Source organism: Sorex fumeus, unplaced genomic scaffold (genome assembly GCF_029834395.1).
Source record: "Sorex fumeus unplaced genomic scaffold, SorFum_2.1 ptg000086l, whole genome shotgun sequence".
Classification (NCBI taxonomy): domain Eukaryota; kingdom Metazoa; phylum Chordata; class Mammalia; order Eulipotyphla; family Soricidae; genus Sorex; species Sorex fumeus.
The window spans coordinates 27,082,748-27,109,385 of record NW_026606143.1 but is presented as its reverse complement, the minus strand read 5'-3'; the positions used below and the strand labels follow the sequence as shown (position 1 = coordinate 27,109,385).

General features: G+C 40.8%; 1 protein-coding gene across 2 annotated transcripts in view; it reads left to right on the top strand.

The window, feature by feature from the left end:
• PDK3 (pyruvate dehydrogenase kinase 3) overlaps window positions 1-12,167 on the top strand; it is a 68,305-nt gene extending 56,138 nt beyond the window's left edge. Inside the window, exons 8-13 of one of the 2 annotated variants that reach the window (XM_056131236.1) lie at window positions 993-1,094; window positions 1,495-1,605; window positions 4,588-4,701; window positions 7,054-7,193; window positions 9,506-9,571; window positions 11,480-12,167. In XM_056131236.1, coding sequence (XP_055987211.1) covers window positions 993-1,094; window positions 1,495-1,605; window positions 4,588-4,701; window positions 7,054-7,193; window positions 9,506-9,542 — 504 coding nt within the window. In that variant the 3' untranslated portion in view covers window positions 9,543-9,571; window positions 11,480-12,167. The remainder of the gene's footprint in view (window positions 1-992; window positions 1,095-1,494; window positions 1,606-4,587; window positions 4,702-7,053; window positions 7,194-9,505; window positions 9,572-11,479) is intronic. The other variant, XM_056131237.1, reaches the window with a different exon arrangement.
• Window positions 12,168-26,638: the final 14,471 nt, after the last annotated feature.

Sequence of the window (26,638 nt, the reverse complement as noted above, 5' to 3'; positions counted from 1 at the left end):
TTATTGGTGGTAGCCAGATCAAAATGGAAACATGTTTATGCATATTTATGCTTCTGAGCATTACCCATGTTGATGCATTAGCGTTTCTTCTGGTCCTGAGAGTTGGTGCAGCCCGCTTACGTATTTGAGTCAATTTAGAAGATCTTGCATGGCAGAGGGGAAAGATATAAGAAGGGTTGGACCAGAAAGACCCATCCGCCCCGCCCCACCCCCAAAATAAAGACTAGACTTTCAACAGCCTAAGCTGTTGTTTTTGCTAAGCAGTGGTTAATGGCAAACGGCATTTACAGTTGCAGTGATACAGGCACAAGACATTAGAGCTACAATTTCCTTTCTCCCAGCGTGTCAAACCCTAAATTGAACACCTGAAAAATCAGTTATGCTGCTTTGCTTCCCCAAATTATAATGTTACGGATGTAACACTTTAAGGTTAAGATGGGCATTCAATTGTGAACTTTGAGCAGCTGTGGCTTTTTCAGAATTTCTTTTTAACTCACATTTGGGTTTTTTTTTTTCACTCAAATGATTAATTTTTTGTGGGAAGCATGAATCCTCTCAGGCTTTCTGCCTGTTTTAAAGGAAAGGCACTCAGTAAATGCAGACTGATAAATAGGAATTAAAGCGCATTCCGTGAGCTGCTGCAGCCTCATTACGTGCAATCTTTTGGTTACAAGTGGAATCATTTAAATATCCTAAAGCAAAAAAAAAAAGAGGAAGAAAAGAAAGACAGAAGAAGGAAAAATATTTAGTGGGGTGGTGGGTGGAGCTAAAACTAGGTGAAAAGCAAAGTAAAACTGGAAAATTGTCCTTGATCTAAGTCTACTTTTAACTAAGTTCTTTCAAGGGTGAGGAATGCCATATAAGTCCAATTGATATTTGCCCCACAAAAGAATCTCTGTGTATAAGTAAACTTGTGATAGTTTCTTTTTAAAAAAAATAAAAATTGTGGGTTGTGAGCCGACAGTGTGCTGAGAAATAGCTTGTTATTTCAGAACTCCATGAGAGCGACCGTGGAACTGCACGAAGATAGAAAAGAGGGTTACCCGGCCGTGAAAACCCTTGTTACTCTGGGAAAAGAGGACTTGTCCATCAAGGTAACTCCCTTCTTTGCATGTACCCTGCAATTACTAGGGAATTTCAGAGTGTCTAGGCATGGCGGAATCACAGGGAGGAGAAGACCGACATTGAGCGTTTCATTTGTACGAACGGAACTAGATCCTTGACTTAAGTTACTGCATTTCAACCCGAACCCCATTTTTCTAGGCAGCTGCACAAAGATCTCATAGCCAAGCCAGCCTGGTTCCACTGCACAGCTGTGCATCCTTTGTTTGACACTGTTCACCAATGAGCCATGTTTCATCGGCGGGGGGCCCAAAGCCCCCTGTATTTTAGAGTAATCTGCTCTGTTCTTTCTTTAATGCCTGACTTTGCCTGCCGCCTCTCGAGTGACTTCTGCTGCTGCTGCTTTGAAACAAATTGTTTTGTGCATTTCAGATCTGTGACCTAGGCGGTGGGGTCCCACTCCGAAAAATCGATCGCCTCTTTAACTACATGTATTCCACTGCCCCGAGACCCAGTCTGGAACCCACGAGAGCTGCCCCTCTGGTAAGCAGCTTTAACTGCTACATCAGGACAGATGGTCCAAGGGCAGGGGCAGGGCTGGCCCTTCCCCCACCAGGTCATGGCAACAGCCTTGCTGAAATCGGTGTGTTCTCTGCATTCTTAGAGGAGGAGAAATTGGACGCTGCTGGGATGACCCCTCGGGGTTTAGATCCTACTCGGTTCTGCAGCTAAGAAATGCTCAGAGCTGAGCGCCTCACTCCCTTGGCCAGAGGAAAAGCATTTCCCTGTGGCTAAAACCACCGCTCCCCTTGGAGGGACTGGAAGTTTAATAACGGGGAGCACAGGTACAACACTACAGCTGTGGTGGTGCCAGCCTCCCAGGCCCCTTGGCACTGTTGCCATACAGTCCAAATTCCCTCCCCCCCCCCCCAGGCCTTTGGACTTCCCCATCACGTGTGTTTATATAATTAAAATGCTAAATTTTGAACACATTCCGCTTGGGGTTTTAAAACGACACAAGCAGGAAACATAAAGGTGTGCATGCATTTCCGTTTTCAAGTCTCACTCTGGAAATAACCTTCGGCCCTATTGAGGCAGTGAGCAAAACCTCTGGTTACCATGGCAGCATTTAGATCCTGGTAGGGCCACACTTTCTTCCCCTGCTGAGTGTTTCTAATTGACAAACAACAATTGAACCCTTTGTCATTAAACACAGCAACATATCTATCAGTCTGCAGAATGGTGCAGGGCATACATTAAGCTTCATTTTAAAATCCTACCTGACTGATAAGCACGTAGGATTATATTTTATTGGTATGAATAAAATCCTACCCTTTGCGTCGTTTATTCAAGACAGAGTTTGTTAACTCAGCATGTTGAACCGAGTGAGGAAGTCATTTACAGAGGATTTAAGGAAAATTCTTGAAATATCAGTTTTCAAAGCCTTTGCCTTTACCAGGCTTGGGTACCTACTTCAACGTCAGAAGGAAGCGGGGGGGGAAAACCAAATACACATCTAGAACCTTCCCTACTTGTTTGCAAAGGTTGTGGATGGTCCCTTCCAAGTCTCCAAGCCAGCATCTTGAGGGGAGCAGTTACGTTGATGGTTTTGTTTGGGGAAGCGAAGCAGTTGACATCAGACCTTAACATTCAGTATCTGTCCTACTTTAGAGCTACTTCACAGTGCAGCTGGGTGTGCCGTCTCTCCCCGGCACCACCTGGGCTCTCCTCTTGAAGGAATGTGCCCACTAGCTAAAGTTCTTCCCACTCCAGCACCTCACTGTGTCACAGCTCTGTGCCCTGACACATGATTTCTTTTTTCCAGAAAGGTTTGTTTAGCCCACCCTGTCCTTGGTTGCACACCCCAAGGAAGGTTTCCCCTGAACCTTTGCAAATCTGAGTGCGTCCTCTGCTCATCCCATGCGACCCGGGCTTGCCTGTCTCTTCGGGGCAGGTTGCGTTGGGCTCAGGCATTGCTGGCAGTTCCTTGGTAGACCGAAGGTCAGGTTCAGGTCCTTGCGGGAATGGAGGAGTCCCATTTCCTGAGCTGCTTCCTGGAGGAAGCTGGTAGTTTGGTTGTGTTGACCTGTCGCAGTTGTGGCTCTCTGGTCTCCACTGCCGGCCTTACTGCCCATTAACAGCAGGGGGCGCTCTGTTGTATCCAGCACTTGGAGTTGTGCCCTCCACCAAGGCAGCATAGCAGGGAGTGATGTTAGGAAAGGGCCATGATCCATGGAGCTTGGTAAAAATTCTACTCTGTAGAAATCGTAACAGAAGCGTCTATTTATTTACTTGTGCTGTATCTTAACACCCTTGCCAAGACTTTGCACTTCTTAATATCATTTAATCCTTAAATCCGGAAACCCTGAGATAAGGTTTTCTTACATTTTCAGGTGTGAAAACAATCTCCTGAGGTTGAGTAAACCACTTAGATTGGCACAGATCCTGGGTTTTATCTTGGGTCTCTCTGAGCCGAACCTGAAACCCATGTGACCTCCAGTCCATGAGTGCCTTTACCAACTTCTTCAGCCTATTCAGTGGGTCTCAGCAGAGCGGCTGAAGCCTGCAGTGCAGTATTGTCCTTACAGCAAATAATCTGTGAAACTGTCCGTTATTCTTATTCTTCTTGTCAATATCTGAGACTTCATTTTCCCCAAACCTGTTACTGACTGCCAGGCTTCTAGTACCTAAAGATATAGAAGGATACTGGAATTTTCTTCCTCTTTCTTTTTTTTCCCTTGGGGCAGGGAGTTGGGGACACTTTCAGCTGTGCTCGGGACTTGTTCAGGGATCGCTTGTAAAGGTGCTTGGGGTGCCATATGCAGTGCTGGGATTCGATTTGGGGTTGGCTGCATGCAACAAGGCAAGTGCATTAATCTCTGTAACGCTCTCTCCAACCCTGGAATTGCCTTCAGAATATGTGAACTACAGTATAGCAAAACATGGGAGCATTCTCTGCACCTTAGGAAGTAAATGGTAAGGAAATTGTTTTCTCTCCAGTGTATTAACTTTGCTCCTGATAGATTTGAACTCCTGTGCTACTCTATTTAATTTTCACTTCAGAGAGCAAGGAAATCTGATAATGGAACTTTGGAATGGTGTGTCTTTGATTTTGGATTTGCTTTTAAAATGCTGAAGGAGAACAGAGAGCTAGGATAGAGGATAAGGCACTTGACTTGCATGTGGGCAAACCCAGTTCAATTGCCAACACCACATATGGTTGGTCCCCCAGATACACTGGAGGTGTGGCCCCCATCAGATGCTAAAAGTTTTCACTGAAATGCAAAAGTAGAGCATTAGTTCCAAGTTGGGAGCATTTCATTTTCCAAAAATAGAAGAAACCTTTTTGGAGAGTGAAAATAATCTGCCCTAGATGAACATATACATAGTTGTAAAGGTTGAGTCACTAGTTTATTTGATGCACATCTGAGTCCAGAAGTTTCTTTGAGCCTTTTCAAGTGTTCCTCATACCAATGTCTTAGCCTTTGTCTCCATCTCACTGTGTTACTTTTCTTTTCTTTATAGGCTGGATTTGGTTATGGTCTACCAATTTCTCGACTGTATGCTAGATACTTTCAGGGAGATTTAAAACTCTATTCAATGGAAGGAGTAGGAACTGATGCTGTCATATATTTAAAGGTATGTCGTTTATTTCTATTATTTGAATTCATGTGTACATGTTAAAGCAGTAAGTGCTAATAGCTAGACTAGCACTAGAGCTCAGATTCACTTCAGTTTTGTTTGTTGGCTTTGGTTTTCTGGCCACACCCATTGGTGCTCATGGGTTACTCCTGGCATTGCACTCAGAAATTACACTTGGTGGTGCTTGGGAGGCCATATGAGATGCTGGGGCTTGAACCTGGGTCGTCTGCAGGCAGGGCAAACACCCTACCTACTGTACTGTCACTCCAGCACCTCACTTCTGTTTTGCATGAAAACTGTTAAACTGAGGAGCCAAAATCAGAACCACCTCTGATTTTGGCTCCTCAGATAAAACAAAATATGAAACATGAGGATGTGAAAATTAAAATACTGATTTTGAAGAAATTCATATCCATTGAAAGGGCCCATCTAGAAGGAAACAGTTTTTCATTAATGGAAGCTCCTTCAGTCTTTTCTTTTAAAAAATATTGGTTTTTCTCAAAGTCCTAAGAATTTACTATCATACTATGTTTATTATAATAACAGAGTTCTCTGTAAGAGATATTTTCACTCATTAATGGTGGTTATGTTAGACTTTTCATTCTAAACTGTAGAACATTTGAAGTATTTTTTGAATGTTGTGTAGGCACATAGTACAAAATTTTAAATCTATGACAGGGGCCGAAGAGATAGTACACTGGCTAGGGTACTTGCCTTGTATGTAACTGACCTGGGTTTGATCCCTGGCACTTCATATTGTACCCCACGCCCAGCCAGGAGTGATCCCTGAGCACAGAGCCAGGAGTAAGTCTAGAGCACTTATGGGTGTGGTAAAAAACAAATAGCTACATTAAAAGGGGAAAAGTGAGGTCTGTCTCTTACCCCTGACCCTAATCCACTTGCTTCTCTTCCTCCAAGGAAACTATAGATAACCAGCCCCATATAGATCTTTCTGAAGCTCACTCTGCATTCATACATATAGATAGAGTGATGGTGGATCCAGTTTTTTTCCACATACATTATTATTTCACATACTGAAAAAAATTGTTTATAATATGTCTTGGATATCTTTGTATAACAGTTCAGATGGAATATAGAATGGGTTCATTCTATTTAGTGGTTGTTATGATATGTATGTTATAGCATAATGTAGTCAGTTATTTGGCATGTTTATCTTAGATGCCGATGAATCCAAAGTGTGATATGTATACATCTGATGTGATATTTAATATCACTTTATGACCTTAGGCCTTAAGTGTAGTATCTACAAAGCTTTGCTTCTTTCTGGACCCATGCGGACAGCAGTTGCCTACTGAGCATTAGTGTATGCTTTAAGGCCATGCAACCAAAATAGTTGGATATCTCCAAGTGGTACTTTTTTTCTGGTCATGTGTATTTCAGTACTGATTTTTTAAAAAAATTTTATTAGTGAAACACCATGAGGTGGAGTTGTAGACTTACAAATTTTTGTGCTTGGGTTTCAATTATACAATGATCAAATACCCATCCTTCCACCAGTGCCCATTTCCCACCACCATGGATCCCAGTATCCCTCCAACCCCCGTCCCCCCCATCCCACCCTGCCTCTGTGGCAGGGCATTCCCTTTTGTTCTCTCTCTCCTTTTGGGTGTTGTGGTCTGCAAAAGAGGCATTGAGTGGCAGTCATGTTCGGTCCATAGTCTACTTTCAACATGCATCTCCCATCCTCCAAACACCCTTTATTTGGTGCTCCCTTCTCTATCTGAGCTGCCCTTTCCCCTAGAATGCCCGGCTAGCCTCTAAGCTATGGAGTAATCCTCCTGGTACTGATCTCGGCTATTCTTGGGTATTAATCTCCTATTTTGTTATGTTATATCCCCCAGATGAATGCAATCTTTTTATGTCTATCCCTCTCTTTCTGACTCATTTCGCTTAGCATTATACTTTCCATGTAGTACCACTTGTATGACTTCATCTTTTCTAACAGCTACATAGTCAGTACTGATTTTTTTATGGGAGCACATGCTCAGTGATATTCAGAGGCTATTTCTGCATCTGTGTTCAGGGTTTAGTTCCAATATTGCTTGAGGGATCATACCATCACACACGGGGCTCCTGCATACTAAGTTTGCGCCTCAACCCTCTGAACTTTTCCCAGCTTTACTCATGATTTTGAATGAGTGAATATGTTCCTTGAAAAACTGTAATTTTATCCTAGTTTAAATAAAATGCTAAAGTGTCATTTTAACACACTTCAAAAAATAGATCTTATAAAGTTGCTGACATTTTAAATAGCAGAATTTGGGTTAGTATTTCACATGGGAAAATGACACTTTGGACATTTAGTGTCTATTTTTGTTTTTCCATTAGGCTCTTTCAAGTGAATCATTCGAACGACTTCCGGTTTTCAACAAGTCTGCCTGGCGTCATTACAAGACCACGCCAGAGGCCGATGATTGGAGCAATCCCAGCAGTGAACCCAGGGATGCCTCCAAATACAAGGCGAAACAGTAATTTATCAGTTTGCTTTCTATTACAAAGTACCTGCTTTTTCCTCAAACATGCCATTCAGATGATTGAGAATTTTCAGCCAGGTCTTTTGTGATTTTATTCCTGGAAAAGCAAAGTGACCCCTAAAGAAAAACTAGAACAGCCTGTTTAACCCCCGACCAGAAGGACTAGGTGGGATTGTATAGCTGAGTAGCCTTTCAAGTGTAGGAGTCCTTATACCGTGGAGGTTTTTGCTAATCGTGAGTAGGGTGTTTCCAGTCATGATGTTTATTGATAAATCAAACTTGCAGTTGGTCATAAAAATTAATGTAAGGCAGTGTAGAGAAATTCCAGGAGCTAAAATTATGAACATAATATAGTTCAAATGATCAGCCAAGGTAAACAAAATGTGGTTTATCCACACAACAGAACATTTATCAAGTTCTGGCATGTACAGCATTCTTTCCATCATTAAGCTGAGTGAAATAGACCAGATGCCCAAGGTCAAATATTGTATGGTTTCACCTATTCTAGAGATGCCAGATTCATAGAGGCATAAAAGTAGAATGGGCGGTTGCCAAAGACTGAGAGGGGCAGGAAGATAAAAATTGTGTAAAGGGGACAGAATTTCAGGTGGGGAAGATGAAAAAGTTTTGAGACAGAGAATAGTGATAGTTGTACAACACAGACAGTTCTCCTACCCCCCAACTGCTCCTCTCCAAAGAACCAGTTTTTACCCATCTTTACAGAAAGGTCAATTTTATATTTATATATATATACACATATATATGTATATATATAATTGTGTATATATATATGCACACACATCTTTTTCTAATGAAGAAAAGAAAATGATCAGTCATGAAATAATACCTGTCATTATTTTATAGTCTTAATGGAAAGAACTCAGTCTTCAGTTTGAGCCTTCTTCTACCCCCGCCCAGAAGTTGCAATTCTGCTAGGGTTCTGTTCATCTAAAGCAGCCCGTTACTAATAGCACTGAACCAAATCGGCACACGTAATAAAGCATGAAAAGAGAAACCACTGTATTCTCACAACCCCAAAGATGGCCACTGCAACATATATGTGTATGTTCTCCCAGACAGCTTACTCTTTGTGTACATATAGAGTGTACACAAGAGTGAAATGTCTCATGAGATCATACCATTCACGCCATTTTGCAACCAAGTTTGGCTTCATTTAATGGTCTCCACCTTTCCATATCAGTACATTTTCATCTCAAAAAAATTTCCTTGACTAGCAAGGACTAAGTAACACATCTGAGTTTACTGCAAATTGTTTTAAATCTAGAACATGTTGTTGTGGTGGTTGTTGTTATTGTTGTTGATAAGAATGTACCAGTTATCCTGTGAAAGTGCTGCCTCTTCCAGGGAAGAGCGCAAAGACTGAGCACATGCTTTTCCTGCGGAAGGCTCAGGTTTGATCTTTGACTACCAAACAGAGCCAGGAGTAGTCCCCGGGCACTGCCAGATGTGGCCCTGAAACCACAATATTTTTAGAAAAACCACTTTGATTTGTTTGGTTTATGTTTTGAAATGTCACTATGCTGCTTTCCCTTTCTGTGATTTCCTCTGAATAGAGGTTCATCTGAATGCCCCAATAGAGCATTCACTTACTTATTAATTATTAATAAGTGCTATTATAGAACTATACTCTGAGGCCCATGAAATCTGGTTAATCATGCATTCATGTTATTAATATTGGCCTCAATTAAGATGATAGCTCTCTCTATGGTATAATTTTTCCATTTTCAGTTAGGAAGTAATTTGTGAGTTGTTGTGTTGTAATATACTACTACCATTTACTAATGCTAATACTAGAAATGTATGTGTAGTAAACTGTTATGCAATGATATATCTCCTTTGACATTATTAGTTGCCATCATCCTACGAAGTTCTTCCTCATCAACTAATGACTTTTATGTGCCTTTCCAAAGTACAGTTACATTTGCCAAAGCAGAATAAGCATGTCTTCCTTCCCTTTCATTACCAAGTTTCCGGGTTAGAAGATAGGTTAAAGGCCACCCTAAGTGGTAACACCTGAGTTTTCTCTTTGTTGAGTATTAGTACGGATAATATAATTCTGTTGCTTTTAGGTATATTTCAGTCAGTATTTGTTTGTGTGTGTCTGTGTTGTATTAAAAAGTACTGATGAATGGAACTTTATATTTCTGTATGTATTAGGTCTTTATACTATTATTCAATGTCATTTCATTGTAACATTGATGAGAGAAAAGAATCCTAGCCCACAATTTTAAAAAGAAGGATGTTATTTGTGACTCTGGTTTCATTATCCGTTGTTTTGCTTAAAGTTGCAGTTTTCAAGAACCAGTGGATGAAGTTAAGTGATGACTTACAGTATGTAAAAGTGCATAATCGTAAGTTTATAGCTTGATGAATTTTTACATCTCTATTTCCAGCACCCGAAACTGCCCCTTTCCAGCCAAAGGGGCCGTTTCCCTCCCCCCTACTACATATCCATTATTCTGACTATTCCACCTATTTCTTCGTGAACTCATAACAAAAGGAATATACAGTGTGTACTCTTTTTGTGTTTGACATTCCATGAGGTCTAGCTATTTTACTGAATAAGGCAATTATACTTTTGACGTTTAAGGTGTCCCACCTTTGGCCAGTGAGATCTATATCAAGCTAGATCCTCAGTGATACTTTGATGAAACCTGATTACTCTGAATATTTCCTTGCATTCTGGCCCAAGCTGATACATCCTAAGCTCAAGTTTTACTTCAGTGACTCCATCCTAGAATCATTTCCCTCAAAGGAGTCTTACTTTTTAAGGCTTAATAGAGTCCTTCTCCTGTGGGAGTTGGGAGTCTCTTTATTAGCCCCTTTTTCTGGTCAGGACTATAAACGTTTTGTCGACTTTTTCAGACCCTAAGTTTATGTTGGTACTTTTGACTCAGTTTTACTTTTGCATTTGTCCCTAATATGCTTTAATTATAAATATTCCTTCACACCTTGAAAGCCTCTTATTAACACAATACCACTCTAAGGCATTTGTCTACAAATACAAATTTGATGTAGTTTTTAATTGTAGTAGTAATTGTAGAAGTACTGAACTGTTCTGATGAATAATATAAAGAATATCTATTATCCTGGTTTTACCTTCCTATGGAAAATTGTAATGGACCTCTGTACAATATTAGCTGCTCATTTATCTCAAAGGATAAGATTTAGGGCCTGGATAGTACAGCAGGTAGGATGCTTGCCTTGCACAAAGCTGACCCATTGATCCTTGGCATCCCATATGGTCCCCAAGCACCATCAGGAGTGATCAATTCCTGAGTGCAGAGCCAGTAGTTATCCATGAGCATCACCAGGTATGGACCCAAAGCAAAAAAAAAGATGAGATTTAGTAGAGATGGTTTGTGTATATTAGTACCCATGCACGTGTGCACACATGTGTACACACACCTATATATATATATATATATATATATATATATATATATATATAACGCTTCCTCAGGTAAAGTTACGTTAAACTTGCTTAAATCACAGGGAAATTATATTTCCCTTTGATTCCATTTTCAGTCTGATTTTAAGTCATGTTGGGCATCAATGTGACCCATTAATTCAAACTATTTTTCTGAAAAGGGGTTATTGTTTAGTAGTACTGCAACAGTCTTCATAGATAATTAGGCCCATTAAGACTGTAAAAAGATGGTCTTAATTGAATATTCTTTGAATGGCAGTTTTAAGACTCTAGTTTAGCAGGTTGTATGATACCTAATGATGAGTATTCACTTCTGGTGTCCTCTTAGACAAACAGATCTTAGCAGAAAGTAGTTTCTTAGTTTCTAATATGGTTAGTTTGACAAATTAAAGTGTTAAAATATACAAATAGGATAATTGGTGGTGACCGAGGGCATGTATTTAGTAGATATGGACAATTTCACCAAATGAAATGATAAGAAAACTGATTCTCTAATCAGATTTTAATAACATCTTTATTAAATATAATTCACAAACCATAAAATTCATTGAGTCGGACTCTCCCCACTGTCTAATTTTAGAACATTTTCACCACCACAAAAAAGGAATCTCTTTTCAGAGCCATTCCTCATTTCTAGTCAGATTTTAAGATGAGAATAAAGTGCTACAATATGTGTAAGTAATGGTAAATGCTTTTCTTGTAATAATCACAGATAAGCAAGGATTTTTGACTTTAAGACTTTGTAGATGCTTTCATTAAGTGCTTGGTTAAAATAGGGTAGATTATACTCATAAACTTATTATGACTGTTCCTTTTATTTTCTTTGTAGGGACAAGATCAAGACTAATAGAACTTTCTAGGAAATTAAATTCTTCAGTCCTCGTTATGAAGCAAGATTATCTTCTACATGTCAACTAGAAAGAACTTTCCTCCACCAAGTTCAAGTTTAAGTTAAAACATCATAGCTATTCTAGTGCTTCAGTGTGTATTTGCTCCATACCATCTGTAACCTTCCTGTAGTACTCCCTGTTTCCACCCAAGTACCACTAAAGTAACTTCACATAGTGTATTGCCGTGATTCAGTTGGCGCCTGTCACAAGAGAGCACAAAACCTCATCAGTGCGCTCATGTGCTCAGTCTTCTTTTATGCTTTTAGAGTCAAAAATCTGCCGCGGCTCCAATATTCTTGCTTCCTTCCCCATTCCTGTACAACGGCTCTCCGCTGTTGCTCTTTGTGACCAAATATGCTGTTTGTCCCAAACCACCAGCTAAGATCTGGGGAGACCGGAAGTTGAGGACACCAGCTGAACGTGTCTTGATAATTCCAAGGGCCCAGAGGTGTCATATCTCTCCCTCCACACTCTCTGGTTTTAACTTTGCCTTCTTGCATCTGATTGTATTGTCATTGTGAGGTGTGAGTACTTTGGCATTGGATCACTCTTGGAATCACTAATTTTGCTTTAAAGTTCTCTTGTGTACTTCCTTCCGTTCTGTTGATTAAAGCATTCCAAAAGTTGTCTTGGAATTTTTCACTCAGCTGCTTGGTTTCAAAGATCTTAAGTAAAAACTATCTTCTGGTCATTTTCAAGTTTGTAAAGAGTGGGAAGTCGAATTTTTATGCTTATATAAAACTTTTGCTAATCTAATACTGTACCTTTGTCATATTTTAGTATAGCTTTCTAAGGAATTGGAAATCCCTGTTTGGTGCACTTTACTAGTTATAAAATAGACCATTGAAGGGGAAAAGTTCTTTCTAGTTTATTTTGAAAAAATGCCCTGTGTCGTCTAAATTTTTATTTGCCAAGTTTTAGAATTTTCATCTACTTTTATGATCCTTTACTTTTTTGTTGAAAGTTGGAATTGGCAGGGGACTTGGGGGAATGAAAGAGGAGCCATGGTAGACTTGGACATGGAAGCTGTTAGAGTGTTGATCCAACCCTGCAACTGGGCCAGTGCAAGTGCCGAGAGACTCAGGGCACAATACCCAGCACTGCATGTCCCCAACCCCGCAGCACCACCTGGGATAGTCCCCACAAGAGTAGTAGAAAAATAAAATAAAAGCTGCAACTTATATCACCCCACAAGATGTGCAGTTGTGCCCACTGTCTTCAAAGTGAGGGCCTTACCCCCAGTTAAGCATTGTGTTTTAACCAGCTCTGCATGGACTTGTGACAGCTTTGTTTGTCTTAATTCCACCGAATTTGGTTTTCTTTCACTCCCATGTTACTTAAATTCCTGGAAGTCACCTTCATCCTTCGAAAGATTTCATCTTTTTCATCCTTAGAAGGATCTCTTCAAAGAACTCATGTAATCTTTTGGATCAAAGAAAGACTGATGTTCTTCCAAACTAGAGATGATGAGATAGATGGCTCATATAGAAGCCGATAGTGTCTTTGAGATCGGGTTGTTCATATGTTATTTCCTTGTGGTATAAAAGATACATAAAAATAATATCTTCCTTATTTAAAGTTACAAACTTCCATATAAATACCTGACAGTATACCAGTATTTTAATGAGGCTTCCATTCCCTACCATAATTCTTTGTGTTTTCAAGTCTGATGTGTAAGGGGAAAGAGGCAATAGACAAAGAAATTGTTCTCTCTTGCCTTTTTATCAGGATCTTTACTGTGTTGTTGAGGAAGTGATCAGATCTTGGCCCCTCGAAGATAGAATTATTATTCGGATAAACTATTAGATTTCCCTCATAGGCTTTTTTCAAGACATATGATTTCTTTCAATGTTTTAATGACATAATTGGTAGGCCTTTAGTAATATCTGCTCTGGCTTACTCATATTCATATTACCCCAGACAAGAGGTATATAGAGGCAATGGTTGCCTCTTCTGACTTTGTTTTCTGAATTAGAAATTTTACTCTGCTTCCAAAGCAACCAGGAATCTTTCGCATTCTCAACGTTTAGACCTCAAAAATAATTTATCCCTTTTATCGGCTGTGTGTGATTCTATGCACTTAGGTGTTTCCCCCTGGTTTTAAGGGTTGTCTTTAAGCATCAATAAAATATATCCATATAAATTGTAATATAAACAGACACTGACTTTGTTTAGTTTTCCAGTTCCTCTTTGTCTTCAATTATGGTCTACTCAGTTTTAAGTATTTGGGAACTGTGTCTACTCTTTAGAATAGTGCCTGGCCAATATTATGCACTTAATATTTGTTGAATCAATAAATGAAAATCGAGTGAGATTTTTCTTGGGTTTTTGGCAACATTTAAGCTCTTGAGCTATCTTTGTTTTCTAGTTTAAAATAGTTCAGTTCAGGAGCTGTGGAAGTAATGAATTTCCTTTTCATAGTGCTAACCAGTACCTTTAAACTGTACAAGTGAAGGGAAATAAGTAGGACTGGATCCGTCATAGGTATTTGTTGTTTTGTTTCTTAGAATATCTGATTTGGACTCCTTAATGTAGTGAGTTCTTTCCAGACAATCTAGAAATGTGGTTCTATAGCCTTGCTTATAGATTCCAAAGAAATTCATGTTCAGCAGCTCATTTGATCCTTGTAATACTGTGAGGGGTGGACCATGCAGGTATTATCTCTGAGTACCAAAGCTGTTCACTGGTTGGCTTAGTGGTACAATAAATCAATCTACAAACCAAAGTATTAGTAATTGGGTTTTTTTACCCCTAGACCCCTGTCCACCAGGTAATCAGCATTACGTCTTTTGAGGAATTTCTTTGTTGTACTAACCTTTAAGGGTAAGATATAAACCCCATTTTTTGTAATGCGAGACATTCTTCCACTACTCAGGAGAGGTATTCTTTGTATGTTTTCATTTTGGTAGAGTTAGAGGAGATAATCAAATCGAATTGGCAGCTTTTACCTGGGAAGTCAGGCAGCTTAAAGTATATAGCAATAGGTAATTGCTAGAGTTATCTAGACTTAATTCTGTGTTTGAATGAACACAGTGTTCACTGCCAGCCCTCTCATACAACGACTCCACATTTGAGAGTTGATGCTTTCATCCTTTGGTGGACTGGATTTTCACCACCATTGGATTTTCTTGTCTATTTTTAAATGTGCGTCTCGCTATTCTTTGTGAGCAGTCACATAGCAACTCTTCGATCCTTGGGTCACATCTTTTTCCCCTTGAGTCTTTGGAGAGATCACTTTATGCAGTGAAATTGAGGAAACTCCAGGGAATTCCCCCAGCGGTAGAGGAGATTTGTGTTTCTGTTCTCTGGGGTTCGGTGAAGCCAGAGGTTGTGTGACAGACTGAGTTACTGCTTCTCTCTTCAGATCCCAACTTCCTCTCCTCGGTTTGTACTCTGCGTACTCACTATGTGTGCAGTTTCTCTGCTGCCTGCCACCTGCCCTTGTCTCTCCAACTGATGGGTTGTGTCCTGTGAACCTTTTCATCAGCTGCCCAGCAACTGTGGCCTGCTTGGGAAATGTGATAGTCCTCCTCTGATTAGTCCCCAACTTTGTTGGATCTGTCAGGTGCTCCTCCGGAGGCCCTGGCATGGGGTGGTGGCTTTTATTCGTTGCATTATAGCCAGCTTCTTTTTTCAGTTCTTGGATGTGTGTGTTGCAGGGCAAGAGCCCCTATATAAACACGCCTTTATGCTGCCATCTTTCCCAGGGGTCCAGGTGCTTAAACATTGACTTTGAAGATAATGTCCTTCATCATCCTATTCTATTTATTAGTAAACAGAAGGAACCAATATCACTTAACAAGAGAGCACCATTACTGGCTTAATCGATACGGGTTTTTTGTTTATTCTGTGTGCGGAGAGATAACTTTTAACTCAAGCTCCCACTGCATTGGTTAGATATATCAGTCCCGCCTGGTGTGAAAATAAAGGAAATGTGACATTTTAATAAGCTTCCGTTATCAGCCATTGACAGTTATTAATTAAATATGATAAAGTATTTCATACTAGCGCACAACCACAGTTGTCAAGGGGAGTCACCGCTGCTTTTTTTTTTTTTTAATAAACAGTTGCTAGTGGAACTGCCTCAGAGGGAGCTCTCCCTGGAGTGAGCTTTGCTCTTCTTCTGGTTTCCTTACCTGCCTTTTCAACTGATGGCTTTAAAATTGGATTCTGATCAATGGAAAAGGTGTTACATCCTGACTTGAATTCTTTGGTTATTTAGAAATGTATGCCAAAGCGGGGTCATTGGTCTACTCTGTTGGAAGCACACCCACTCATGTTTCCAAAATGCACTTGCAGGTCAATCCCAAGTTGTGGGTTTCTGGAGCCTGTTGGTAGGCCCGAAGTCTCCTATCCTTGGTGGTCACTGTAGTCCACTAGGCAAATCTCCCTCCCCTCCGAGCTGCGAGAGACATGATCAGACGTGAGCCTGACTCCATGCACCCACTTCACCCCCACACAGTGCCTTCCCCTAAGGCCAGAGGCTGTGCCCTGGTTCTACTTGAAATGGGAACTTGAACACATCCCCACATGTAAGGGGAGAGTGAAGTGAAAGTGGGAGCCAGAGGCGTCATGGAAAGAAAGAATGTCCATCCCTTCATTTCAATAAGAGTGTCTGGTGGTGTGTTCCATGTGCTGGGTCTGTGGCAGTGATTTCCACCCTCAGACTTGACTTTCCTGGCGAGGCTGAGGTACAGGTATGGGAGACAGATGAGGCACGCGACCAGGAAAGTTTCTAGTTCCTAGTTGGAAGAAATGCTGTGGGGAACAATTAAGGCAGGAAGTAGGGGAGCGGAAGGAGGGACCAAACTCTGTAAATGTTGTTTTCATCATAGACAGATGTGTTCCTTAGATGAGGAAGTGGGGTTCCTGAATTCTTTTAATCTTATTCGCTATTCATCTGATTTTGGAGAAGCCTTCTTCAATGCCTGGTGCTGTGTGAGACTTTCAGGGACCCTGCTGAGTGCCCCCCACTTGGGCTTTGGGTAGACCAAGAAGAGCCTGTTGTTTGGCATTTCATTGTCTCCCAGACCAGCGGGAACCATGAGCGGGTGAGAGGGAACCAGCTTTTACAATCAAATTGCATTGAGCTGCTGTTTCCTCATAACAAAATGCAATTACCGCGGGCTCTGCATCCTTTGGGCTTCAGAAATCATCATTTAAATAAAAAAAAGTCCCATTTACAGCATCTGGCTGCTGCTTCCAGAGTTAAAATAGCTGCTTGTCAGGAGGAGTGACCCACTCCAACACTTCCAAACTGGCTTGAGAGGGGGAGGAAGGGCTCCTCCAAGCCGCCTTCACTGTTCTCCAGAGTCAGAGCGTGGGTTCTTATCCGCTGCGTTCAGCCCCAAACCAAGACAGGGTTGTTGTCTCAAATCCTGGAGAATCCCACCCCTAAAATGAAAGACGAATTGTCTGTGATTCCCGTGGTCTGGGTGGCATTTGTGTCGGGACACAGGTGGACCCCAGCAGAACGTGGCACTTTCGGTTCTCACACCTGCTGGCTTGGAGGATCTAGACTGCTTCAGTTCCCATAGCTTCTGCCACTTGTCACCATTTAATGGACTTATCTGCATATAAATAAAGCGCCTTAGGCCTCACTCCTCAAAGTCTCCTAACAAATGTCTGATACAGTTAAGTGCCTGCAAGTCAAAAATCCACCCCTAGTCTCTCCCCACTGGAAGCTGGAAGCCCTGATGCATCTTTGGGGGTGGGGGGGCGGTGCCTGTCATGTTGCTTCAAAGTCACAGTTTGATGCCTAGAGTCCCAAGTTCCTTTGGGACAATTGGGAACCTTTATTTATTTTTCTTTTTGCAGTGTCTTCTTAAATGTTAGAGAACTGAGAGTAGATTTGTAATAATACCGGATCCAGGCAGCTTCCAGTGAAAAAGAGTGTGAACTTAACCTGAAAAATATTTCTCTGTTCTATAAATCTCCCAGTGACATTTGGATTAATCAAGCATAATTAAATGTAGTTAGATTTTTGTCAGATTGTAGTTCAAAATAATATTCATCTATGGAGAGGGTAATATATTCTGTAGAAATTTTATTAAGCACTTTAGTTAAGCAAGCACTAAGGAGAACAAAATCAGCCTCAGGAAGGTTAATTACTTAAAAAACACAAAGTATAGTAGATTATGTAAATGATTTTAATTTTGAATACCATGGCTTGAGCTTTAATTTACATAGAGAGGTATTTTGGATTTGTTTTTCACATATTTTTTCAAAAGTACGGTATTGTAATTGTATTCTTTGAAATTTCTAATAATCTTGGGATTCTATTAAGTTTGCTTAACTTCTTCATTTTATAGTTTCCAAAAGTGAAGTACAGTTGCATTCTTTCAAATGCAACTAATTATTTTAAGATTTCACTAAGCTGCTTTCGGTTATAAGAACTGTGTTCTTTGTTTCTCTGTCTTTAATGAAGTGACCTTTTTAAGAGAAGTATTTGGAGAGAGAATGTATATGACAGTATTCCACTGTGCCTGGGCTCTCAACCAATGTAGTTTGTAAAAGCTAAGCCATGAGAGGGCTGGAGAGATAGTATAGTGGGTAGGGCCTTGATGTGGCTGACCTCGGTCCCATCCCCAGCACCTCCTACGGTCCCCCAAGCCTGCCAGGAGTGAACCCTGAGCGCAGAGCCAGGAGTAAGCCCTGATCACTACTGGGTGTGACCTAAAAACAAAAGGAAAACAAGAAAGGTAAATTATGAAAGCACAGATCAATCTTTTTATTTTAGTAATTTCCTTAAATGAAATCAGATTTATTGTATTTTTTTTTTTGGTTCTCAGAATTACATGTTCACTACCCCTATGTGTTTCAGGGGGATTCTCTGATACACGTCACCATGGGTATCTGAAACTCAAGATTATGTTCAGATTTGAGAGTTCTCGTCTAAATATCTAGAGCTAGAGGTTCAAAAGTATTGTCTCAGGAACCCAAGATCACGTTAGAACTTGAATCTCACCCATATCTCTACTCAGATTCTGTGTGCTTTGGGCTTTTTCATGATAAGTGGTGTGCAAGTATCCTTTGGTAGCTATACAGAAATCCCTATCACACCTGAAATTTTCATAGAAAAGTCCTACAATTTGATTTTGATGGTTTTGTTTCTGGGCTTTTCATTGAGGGGGGTCTCTTTTCATTGGAATTGAGTCTTTTGGGGATATTAAATTTACACTTAAAAGAATAGGGCTGAAGAGAAAGTACAGGGTGGATGATACTTGCCTTTGCATGAGGTTGACTTTGGTTTGATCTGGGGCACTGCTTATATTCTCCTGAGCATCGTCAGCAGTGATCCCTAAGCACAGAGCCAGGAATAGCCCCTGAATGCTGCTCAGTATGGCCCTTCCACATATACATCAGTGAACATCTTATTAAATAGTTCTAACTTTCGCCAACCTCTAAGTGAACTGATGATTTGGGTTCTGTGTAGAACTTTTTGCAAATGGACCAAAATGTCACTTATGTCAAAAATTATATGTACTCTATAAACGATGTGTGTTTGTCAAACTCTGATACTTGTGGGCAGTTTAACTACTCTTTATCTGAACTAGCAAAATGTCAAACTTGAGAGAAATGTACACTCATGACAGCTACTAATTGTTTGAAAATGTTCTTAAGATTCTTTTGGGGAGGAAATGTAAAGACTCTGAACATGCAGTCTTGTTTTGGTTCTACATAGATGATAATCATTAAAAGGCAATTACAAATGTCAGATTGGAAGTCAAAGGCATTTTTGCAAAGTGTAGCAAAAAAAGAGTAGTTTGGGGAAAAATAGGTTGGTTGTTGAGTATAACAAGTCATATTGTTGTGTGGAACACCCTGGCATTCCTTTCATCAGTTGAGCTGTTAAACCATGGGAAATTTTAATCGTTATTTTCACTGGCACTAAATTTAAATTCGGAAGTGACTTACACATCTATTTAGAAAGCTGCTGAGGTCACTTTTCCCCATGCCTAATTAGCACAAGTGGCTCAGATTATTTACAGCTAAAGTGTGTACTGCCCGGGATCTGGAAGTCCAGAGACTACCCACTGCTGGAGAGGGAACAGGTTGAGTTGCAGGTGTTGGCCATCCTTCCCCAGGTTGTTAGGAGGTAGGCTTAGCCTGGCTATTGCCACCTGCTTCAGACGTAAACCAAAGGCTTGCCAAGATTCGAGATCAGCGCCCTCTGACTGTGGAACTCTTCCTGGGGAAAGCGGCCCAGAAAGTTCTTTGGTGTTTTGCTTTTCCACTTTTCAAGTTTACAGTTGAAGCTGGCATGTGAATTTGACCACAAAATTGTGCATGCACGCCAAAGCATTTTTTAAACTAGAACAAGGCAAATATATCTTGACAAGTAGATAGCCATGGTGAGGTTTACCTAAAAAATATTAAAATGCGGCTGGAGCGATAGTATAGTGGGGTAAGGCGTTTGCCTTGCATGCGGCCAACCCAGATTTGATCCCCGGCATCCCATATGATTCTCTGAACAACACTAGAGGTAATTCCTGTGTGTAGAACCAGGAGTAATCCCTGAGCATTGCCAGGTGGACCCAAAAAGCAAAATTTATATGTGTGTGTTTGTGTGTTGTATCTGTTCAGTTGACTTTCCTCAGTGTTGGAAGAATCAGGTTCTGTTGCCTCCTCCATGTGTTCATTCTGTCCATTTTCACATTTATTATTATTTTCTCTTTTCCTTTCTTGTGCTACACTACCCTGGAATTGAATGTTTTGTTTAAAAAATGGGGTTGTGTTTGACTCTGTTCCGGGCAACGTGGCACATGCCCCTTTTAGCATTCTAGCTCACCCTGATCTCTGTCGAGTTCCTTGGTGTTAAAATTATTTGCAGTTGTAATTGCTGCCTCAGGTTTGTATACACATCCCACCATCTGTTGCTCTGAGTTCACATCCTCACAAAGTACACACATGCTTGCCATTTGAATAGATCCCAGATGTAGATTGCAAGTTGTGAATATTTCAGAAATGCTTGAACCAGATAAGGCAAGCACCACGGAGTCAAATCTAACACTGCAAGCTTATCGAAGGCTGAGTTTCGATGTCAAGTGACTTGCTGGGCTGAATTTTACTCAAAACTCCCTCACTCATAAAAGCAACAGCTACACAGACCAATAGCTACTTTGACAAGTGAAAAATATGAACTTACATGAAATAGAAGTTTTTACAGGGCCTGTACCCACAAGTCTATTCTCACCCAGGTCACTGCATCTGTCATCTTAGTTGCAGTGGTAGATCCCTCTGTGGTCTAATCCCTCTCACCTCTAAACTTTGTCTTTCATGTGTTCAATTTCTGAAATTAAGTATGTGAACAGCACCAAGCATCTTTGCAAGATCCCCAAAGAGAAAGAATTCTTACTTGTTATGGATTTTAGGAAAAACAAGTTGTTCGGATTCTCTATAGCAGGGAACATTGAGTGTGTATCTCTTGTTAATGAGCAGTCTTGAGTTTGTGAGGGATGTCAGCCTCCCCGCCCCAGTTTTGTGTTGTTTGGGGACCTGGCTTGTATGTGGTCATAAGTAAAAGATGACTTTGAGGTCATTTGATTCTCCGTGATCGTGGGGAAAAAATGTTTTGCTGTTGATGGTTGGGAAAACATAACTCGAGAAGTGTGTGGCTCGGACACTGTTCCCCATGTGAGGCCACCTCGGGTATTTGTCACACTCAAACTAGTGCTGGAGCACGCGGATGAGTCTGTACTGCAATCACCTGAACAATAAATAAACTGATAGTTGTGATTCACCGTGTGGCAGTGTGTTTTTTCCCCCTACCCTGAGTTCTGTTCTGTGGTCTAATCCCTCTCACTTCTAAACTTTGTCTTTCACATGTCAATTTCTGAAATTCAGTATGTGAACAGCACCAAGCATCTTTGCAAGTTCCCTGAAGAGAAAGGATTCTTACTTGTTATGGATTGAAGGGAAAAGTGTTTTGCTGTTGATGGTTGGGAAAACATAACTCGAGAAGTGTGTGGCTCGGACACTGTTCCCCATGTGAGGCCACCTCGGGTATTTGTCACACTCAAACTAGTGCTGGAGCACGCAAAAAAGTAAGTTGTTTGGATTCTCTATAGCAGGGAACATTGAGCTCACGTTTTGGGGGAACAAACCTTTGTCCAAAAACAGAAGCCAGGGTCCAGAGAGATCATACAGGGGTTGAGGTGCTTGCCTTGCATGGAGCAGATCACAATTCGGTCCCTAGCACGACATGTGTTCCCATGAGCCCTACCAGAAGTGATCCCTGAGGACAGAGCCAGGAGTAAGCCCCAAGAACAGCTGGGTGTGACCCAAAACACCAAACAAGAAGGCACTGTTTAACATTAAATTGTTACCAATGGTCTTCCTAATAGGATTCAGATCTCAGCATGTATTGTTCAAGCTAAAACATTGACAGAACAAGCACTAGTAACAATTGTGCTGTAAAACCTGAAGTGGGCATACCTCCACTGTTCTGGGTAAATTGGGACCAGCCATGAATAGCCTGTTCTAAGACTTACCTGAAATACTGGTGGGATGTAGATTCCTGGGCTCTGCCCAAGCCTTGCTGATACAGATTCTCTGGGATGTAAACTCAGAGATCTTACATAGGGTTCTATAGGGATCTATAGTTGAACCAATGTCCCTGGGGAAATAGTCAAGTGTAAGTACTGCTGCCTTATGTGTTGTAGCACTGTAGCACTGTCCTCCTGTTCTTCATCGATTTGCTCGAGCGGGGCACCAGTAATGTCTCCATTGTGAGACTTGTTAATATTTTTGGCATATCAAATACGTCACGGGGAGCTTGCCGGGCTCTGCTGTGTGGGTGGGATACTCTTGGTAGCTTGCTGGGCTCTTTGAGAGGGGCAGAGGAATCAAGCCTGGGTCTCTGTGTGCAAGGCAAATGCCCTACCCACTGAGCTATTGCTCAGGTGTAAGTACTGCTGCCTTGTGTGCTATCTAGAATATTATGAAGTTTTCGATGAAAGGGTGATGGGTTTCCTGGTGTCTTCCGAGGATGACGGGTAACATCGGCACCAGAACCTAGCGCCTGCAAGGACATGGGGCTGCAGTTATGTGCTTCCCAAATAAGCGTGGTATTTACTAACATGATGTTCTTCCAATCATTCACTGATGGATGGGTGTCTTTTTTGAAACTTGAGAGCTCTGTGACTATCACAGCATATGTGTATTATCACTAAGAAAACTAAAACGTTGAGACCAGAAATGTGGATTCAAGTGATTGGTCCAGAAACCCCCATGCTTAATACCTTGAGTCTTGCTACCAGATCACTATTAACTGTGTCTTAGTTTCCCCAACTATAAAATTGGCTTGGGGCCTGAAAGGTAGTACAGGAACTAAAGCATTTGCCTTGCATGCAACCACCCCCAGTTCAGTCCCCAGCCCCGCATGGTTCCCTAAGCACATAACTCCTAAGCACCACTGGATGTGACTCGACCCCCACCAAATTTAAGCAGGTACATGAGCAGTTGTTATATAGTTATTGGAAGCCGTTGAACTTTTAAAATCACCATTGACTGCTATCTTCAACTGTTTATTTGGATACTTAACAGTAAGTACCTGTGTCATTTCTGTCTGTTGGTCTTAGGGTTAGGAACCCTAATCTTAGGACTAGCTGCTCATGATTAGATCCCTGGCACCACACAGCCTTCACCCCAGCATTGCTGGACGTAGTTATAGAGACCACCAAGCACTGCTGGGGTGGCCCAGGTGGTCCCTCATATTACAGGGCTCAGGCAGCACCACTTCCTTGTGTCCTTGTATTGAGCGATCTAGCCCAATTGGTCAAGTATTGCTGGGAGTGGACCTTGGGCCCACTGAATACTGCTTGAGACCACCCCCACTCCACCAAAGAAAATACTTTCCTGTCAAAAATGCATGGTGGACTAATTCTCATCGTTCATAGACAAGCAATTAATTATAAATCTCTTTGAATCCCACCTATTCTCAGAGACTGACTGAAGTCTCAACTTGGCCACAACAGAATCTCTGAGGTCTGCGCCCCACGTTGGATTCATTGCAGCAATCAGATGGTTTCTGGATTCAGAATTCCCTAGGAGATGGGACTGGAGCAATAGTACAGCAAAAAAGGGAGTTTGCCTTGCATGCGACCAACGCAGGTTCAATTCCCAGCATCCCACATATTCCCCTGAGCACTGCCAGGTGTAGTTCTTGTAGAGCCAGGAGTAACCCTTGAGCTTATCCAGGTGTGGCTCAAAGATAAAAAGAAAAAAAGAATTCCTTAGGAGATTGTAATATGTGATAAGATTGATAACTACTAATAAAGTCCAAAAACTTTAAGCCAGTCTTTGAGGTTAACCAGAATGCTGGCATCAACAAATCCTTTCTACCTGGTGCAAAACTGCAGATTTTGTCTACAATTTTGCCATCTTACTGATGCTGTATTTAATGAGTAATTGGAGGATACTTTTTAAAAGAAATTTTTTAATTGGAAGATACTTGAAAGGGAGAAAGGCCTTGTCGATTTGGATGGAGGGCAACTAAGAAGCCTTTATTGTTTCTTTTGATATAAGAGAAACTCTAAGCTAAGCTAATGATACTCTTATTGTTCCCTGGCATTCTTGTCCAAACAGAATTTGCCAGTTCTTAAGCAAAATAAACATGTTAATGATTTCAACAACAGTGATGGATGCAGAAGCTTTTCAACAGTTCCTTAGTAACAGCTTAGTATAATAGTGTAATTACTTCTAAAGTTAGAGATAATTTTTGTCACCTTAGCACAATAATTGGATCCGAGCTTACTATATGGAAACTGCTTCTCTCCTTGGGCTTCAGCTGTTAACAATCATAATTTATGGTGATTTTAAAAAAGATCAAAATCTAGGAGAAAAGAGAGGGATAATTGGCAGGAAACAGATTCTGCCTTAAAATCAGAAACTATATTTCTGATTATTTTGGTGGGAGCATAATTGATAATAAAGCACATTTAAGCTACCCTCTCACTTCTTCGTATGTATAGTCAAATATGAAATGGACGCTACATACAGAGAACAGGATGGGGGCCTTTAAACTTTTCTGTCAGCCTTGATTCCAGGTTCATGAGTTGAGAACTTAACACTTCCTCTCCTTATGGGCCAATTGGCTGTTCATTTGGGTCAGACATCTCCTATTATACCTATTCTGTGATTCTCTTGTGGACATCAAGACGAGAGAAACTTTATGCAAATTCATCAGGAGTTGGATGTTCAAAAGACAAACCTGAATCAATGATGTTCAAAAGAGAAACCTGAATGCATGTTCAAAAGAGAAACAGACATGAGGGTTACTGTTCCTTAACTCTGTCAAGACCTGGAAAAAAGGTTCAGGGATGCATAATCATTGTCACCTCATTGTAGTCCTTAAAATGACTGATAGATGTCTACACCCTAATATAAGCCAGGTCATAGGTTATATGGTAAGTAGAATTTAAAGTCGCTGATGTCCTAAGATATTTTGCTGGATTGTCTATTGGGCCCAAGGTAATCACAAATCTCCTCCTTATAAGTAGAGGAGGTGGGAGGAGTGATGTGAGTGAGAAAGGCTGGATTGGTATTGCATATTTTGAAAAATGGAAGGGACTCATAAGCCAACAAATGTGGGTAGGTGGCCTCTAGCAAGTGGAAAATGTAAGGAAGTAGGTTCTTCCCTGGAGCCTGAAGACAGGAACACAATCCTGCCAATCTTTAATTTCAGCCCAGAAAGACCTATTTTAGATATCTGCCTCCGGCAACTGTAAAAAAATTGATCTGTAGTTTCAAGTCATTAAGTTTGGTATGGCTGTAGAAAACTAGTACTCCAACTTCTTTCATCTATCACTAAATCCTGGGCACCAAGATGTGTAAGCACATGGAGAAAGAATCAGTGACTCAGTTGTCCTAAAGTCAGTTTAAAGCTTGGCCAATCAGTGGCATCTTGTCAACATCCACCCAGTGGAACGTGACTACCAGGCATGAAGGAGTCAAGTCCTGCCACGCAGAAGATAACAGGTTTTCTGTGAATTTGGAAGTTTTAGAGTGACAAGGTCATTTGCAAGTATAATAAGTCAGAAAGGTCCCAGTGGAAAGGGTAAAGTATCCCAACTCTTTCAGGTATGGCTTTATTAATTTTTTAATGGAAGGTTAAATATTAAATATTTTAGTTATGTCTAATCCCTCCAGACCTCTTCTTTTATGAATAGACTACAGTCACCTTGCAATTCATTTCCTTTCCTCGTCCCCCAAGAAAGATAATGAAGAGAAGGAGCATGAAAATAGCTTTTAGGAGACAATACAAGTGAACCATACTCTGAATGTTTCTTCTTATGCTTCTTACATTTGGTCATCTGCCTTTGTGATTCAGCTACTGTGGTCTTTTTTTCCTATAATGTAAGTTATGGCAGTGCAGAAGGGCCTAATGTAAAGATCAATTGGCACCCACAGTTATTTGTGCTTTTAATGCCACTTTCAGATTTTACTGGTTTTTACTTGAAGAATTTGATCACTGGGTACACTGTGGTGTTTATGAACACTTTGTCTGAAAAAAATATCTCTGGGAGTATTTTTATCTAAAAGCTCTTGAGAAGTTAGATAAACTCAAGTCTGGTAACCAATGGAGGATTCCTTACAAGGGAGCTCTGTCAACTTTTTTGATAGTGTGCCTTTCATTTCAGAGGTTCTCTTGATTGACAATGGCTATATAAGAATTATTCTGGGGCAAAAATCAGAATTCTTATTTTGCTTTTTTGGGGGAGTGGGGGGGCTACACTTTATTGTGCTCAGAGCTTACTTCTGGCTCTGCGGTTAGGGCTCACTCCTAGTGGGCTTGGGGGACCATATAGGGTGCTGGGGATTGAACCCAGGTCAGACACATGCAAGGCAAATGACCTACCTGCTGTATTATTGCTCCAGTCCTAAATATCAGAATCTTACATAAGAATTTTACTGTGCTTATGATCTGTCTTTTTTGTGAGAACATTTCTGAGCTGATATGGAAGTTAAGAAGACACCTTTAACCATTAATCTAAATACAACCTGTCAAGGATGTGTTTGGTGTGTGTGGCCATGCCAAATAATATGGTCTATGAGTAATAGGTATTGTTTTGAAATGAATTGAATTCCCTTGTTGA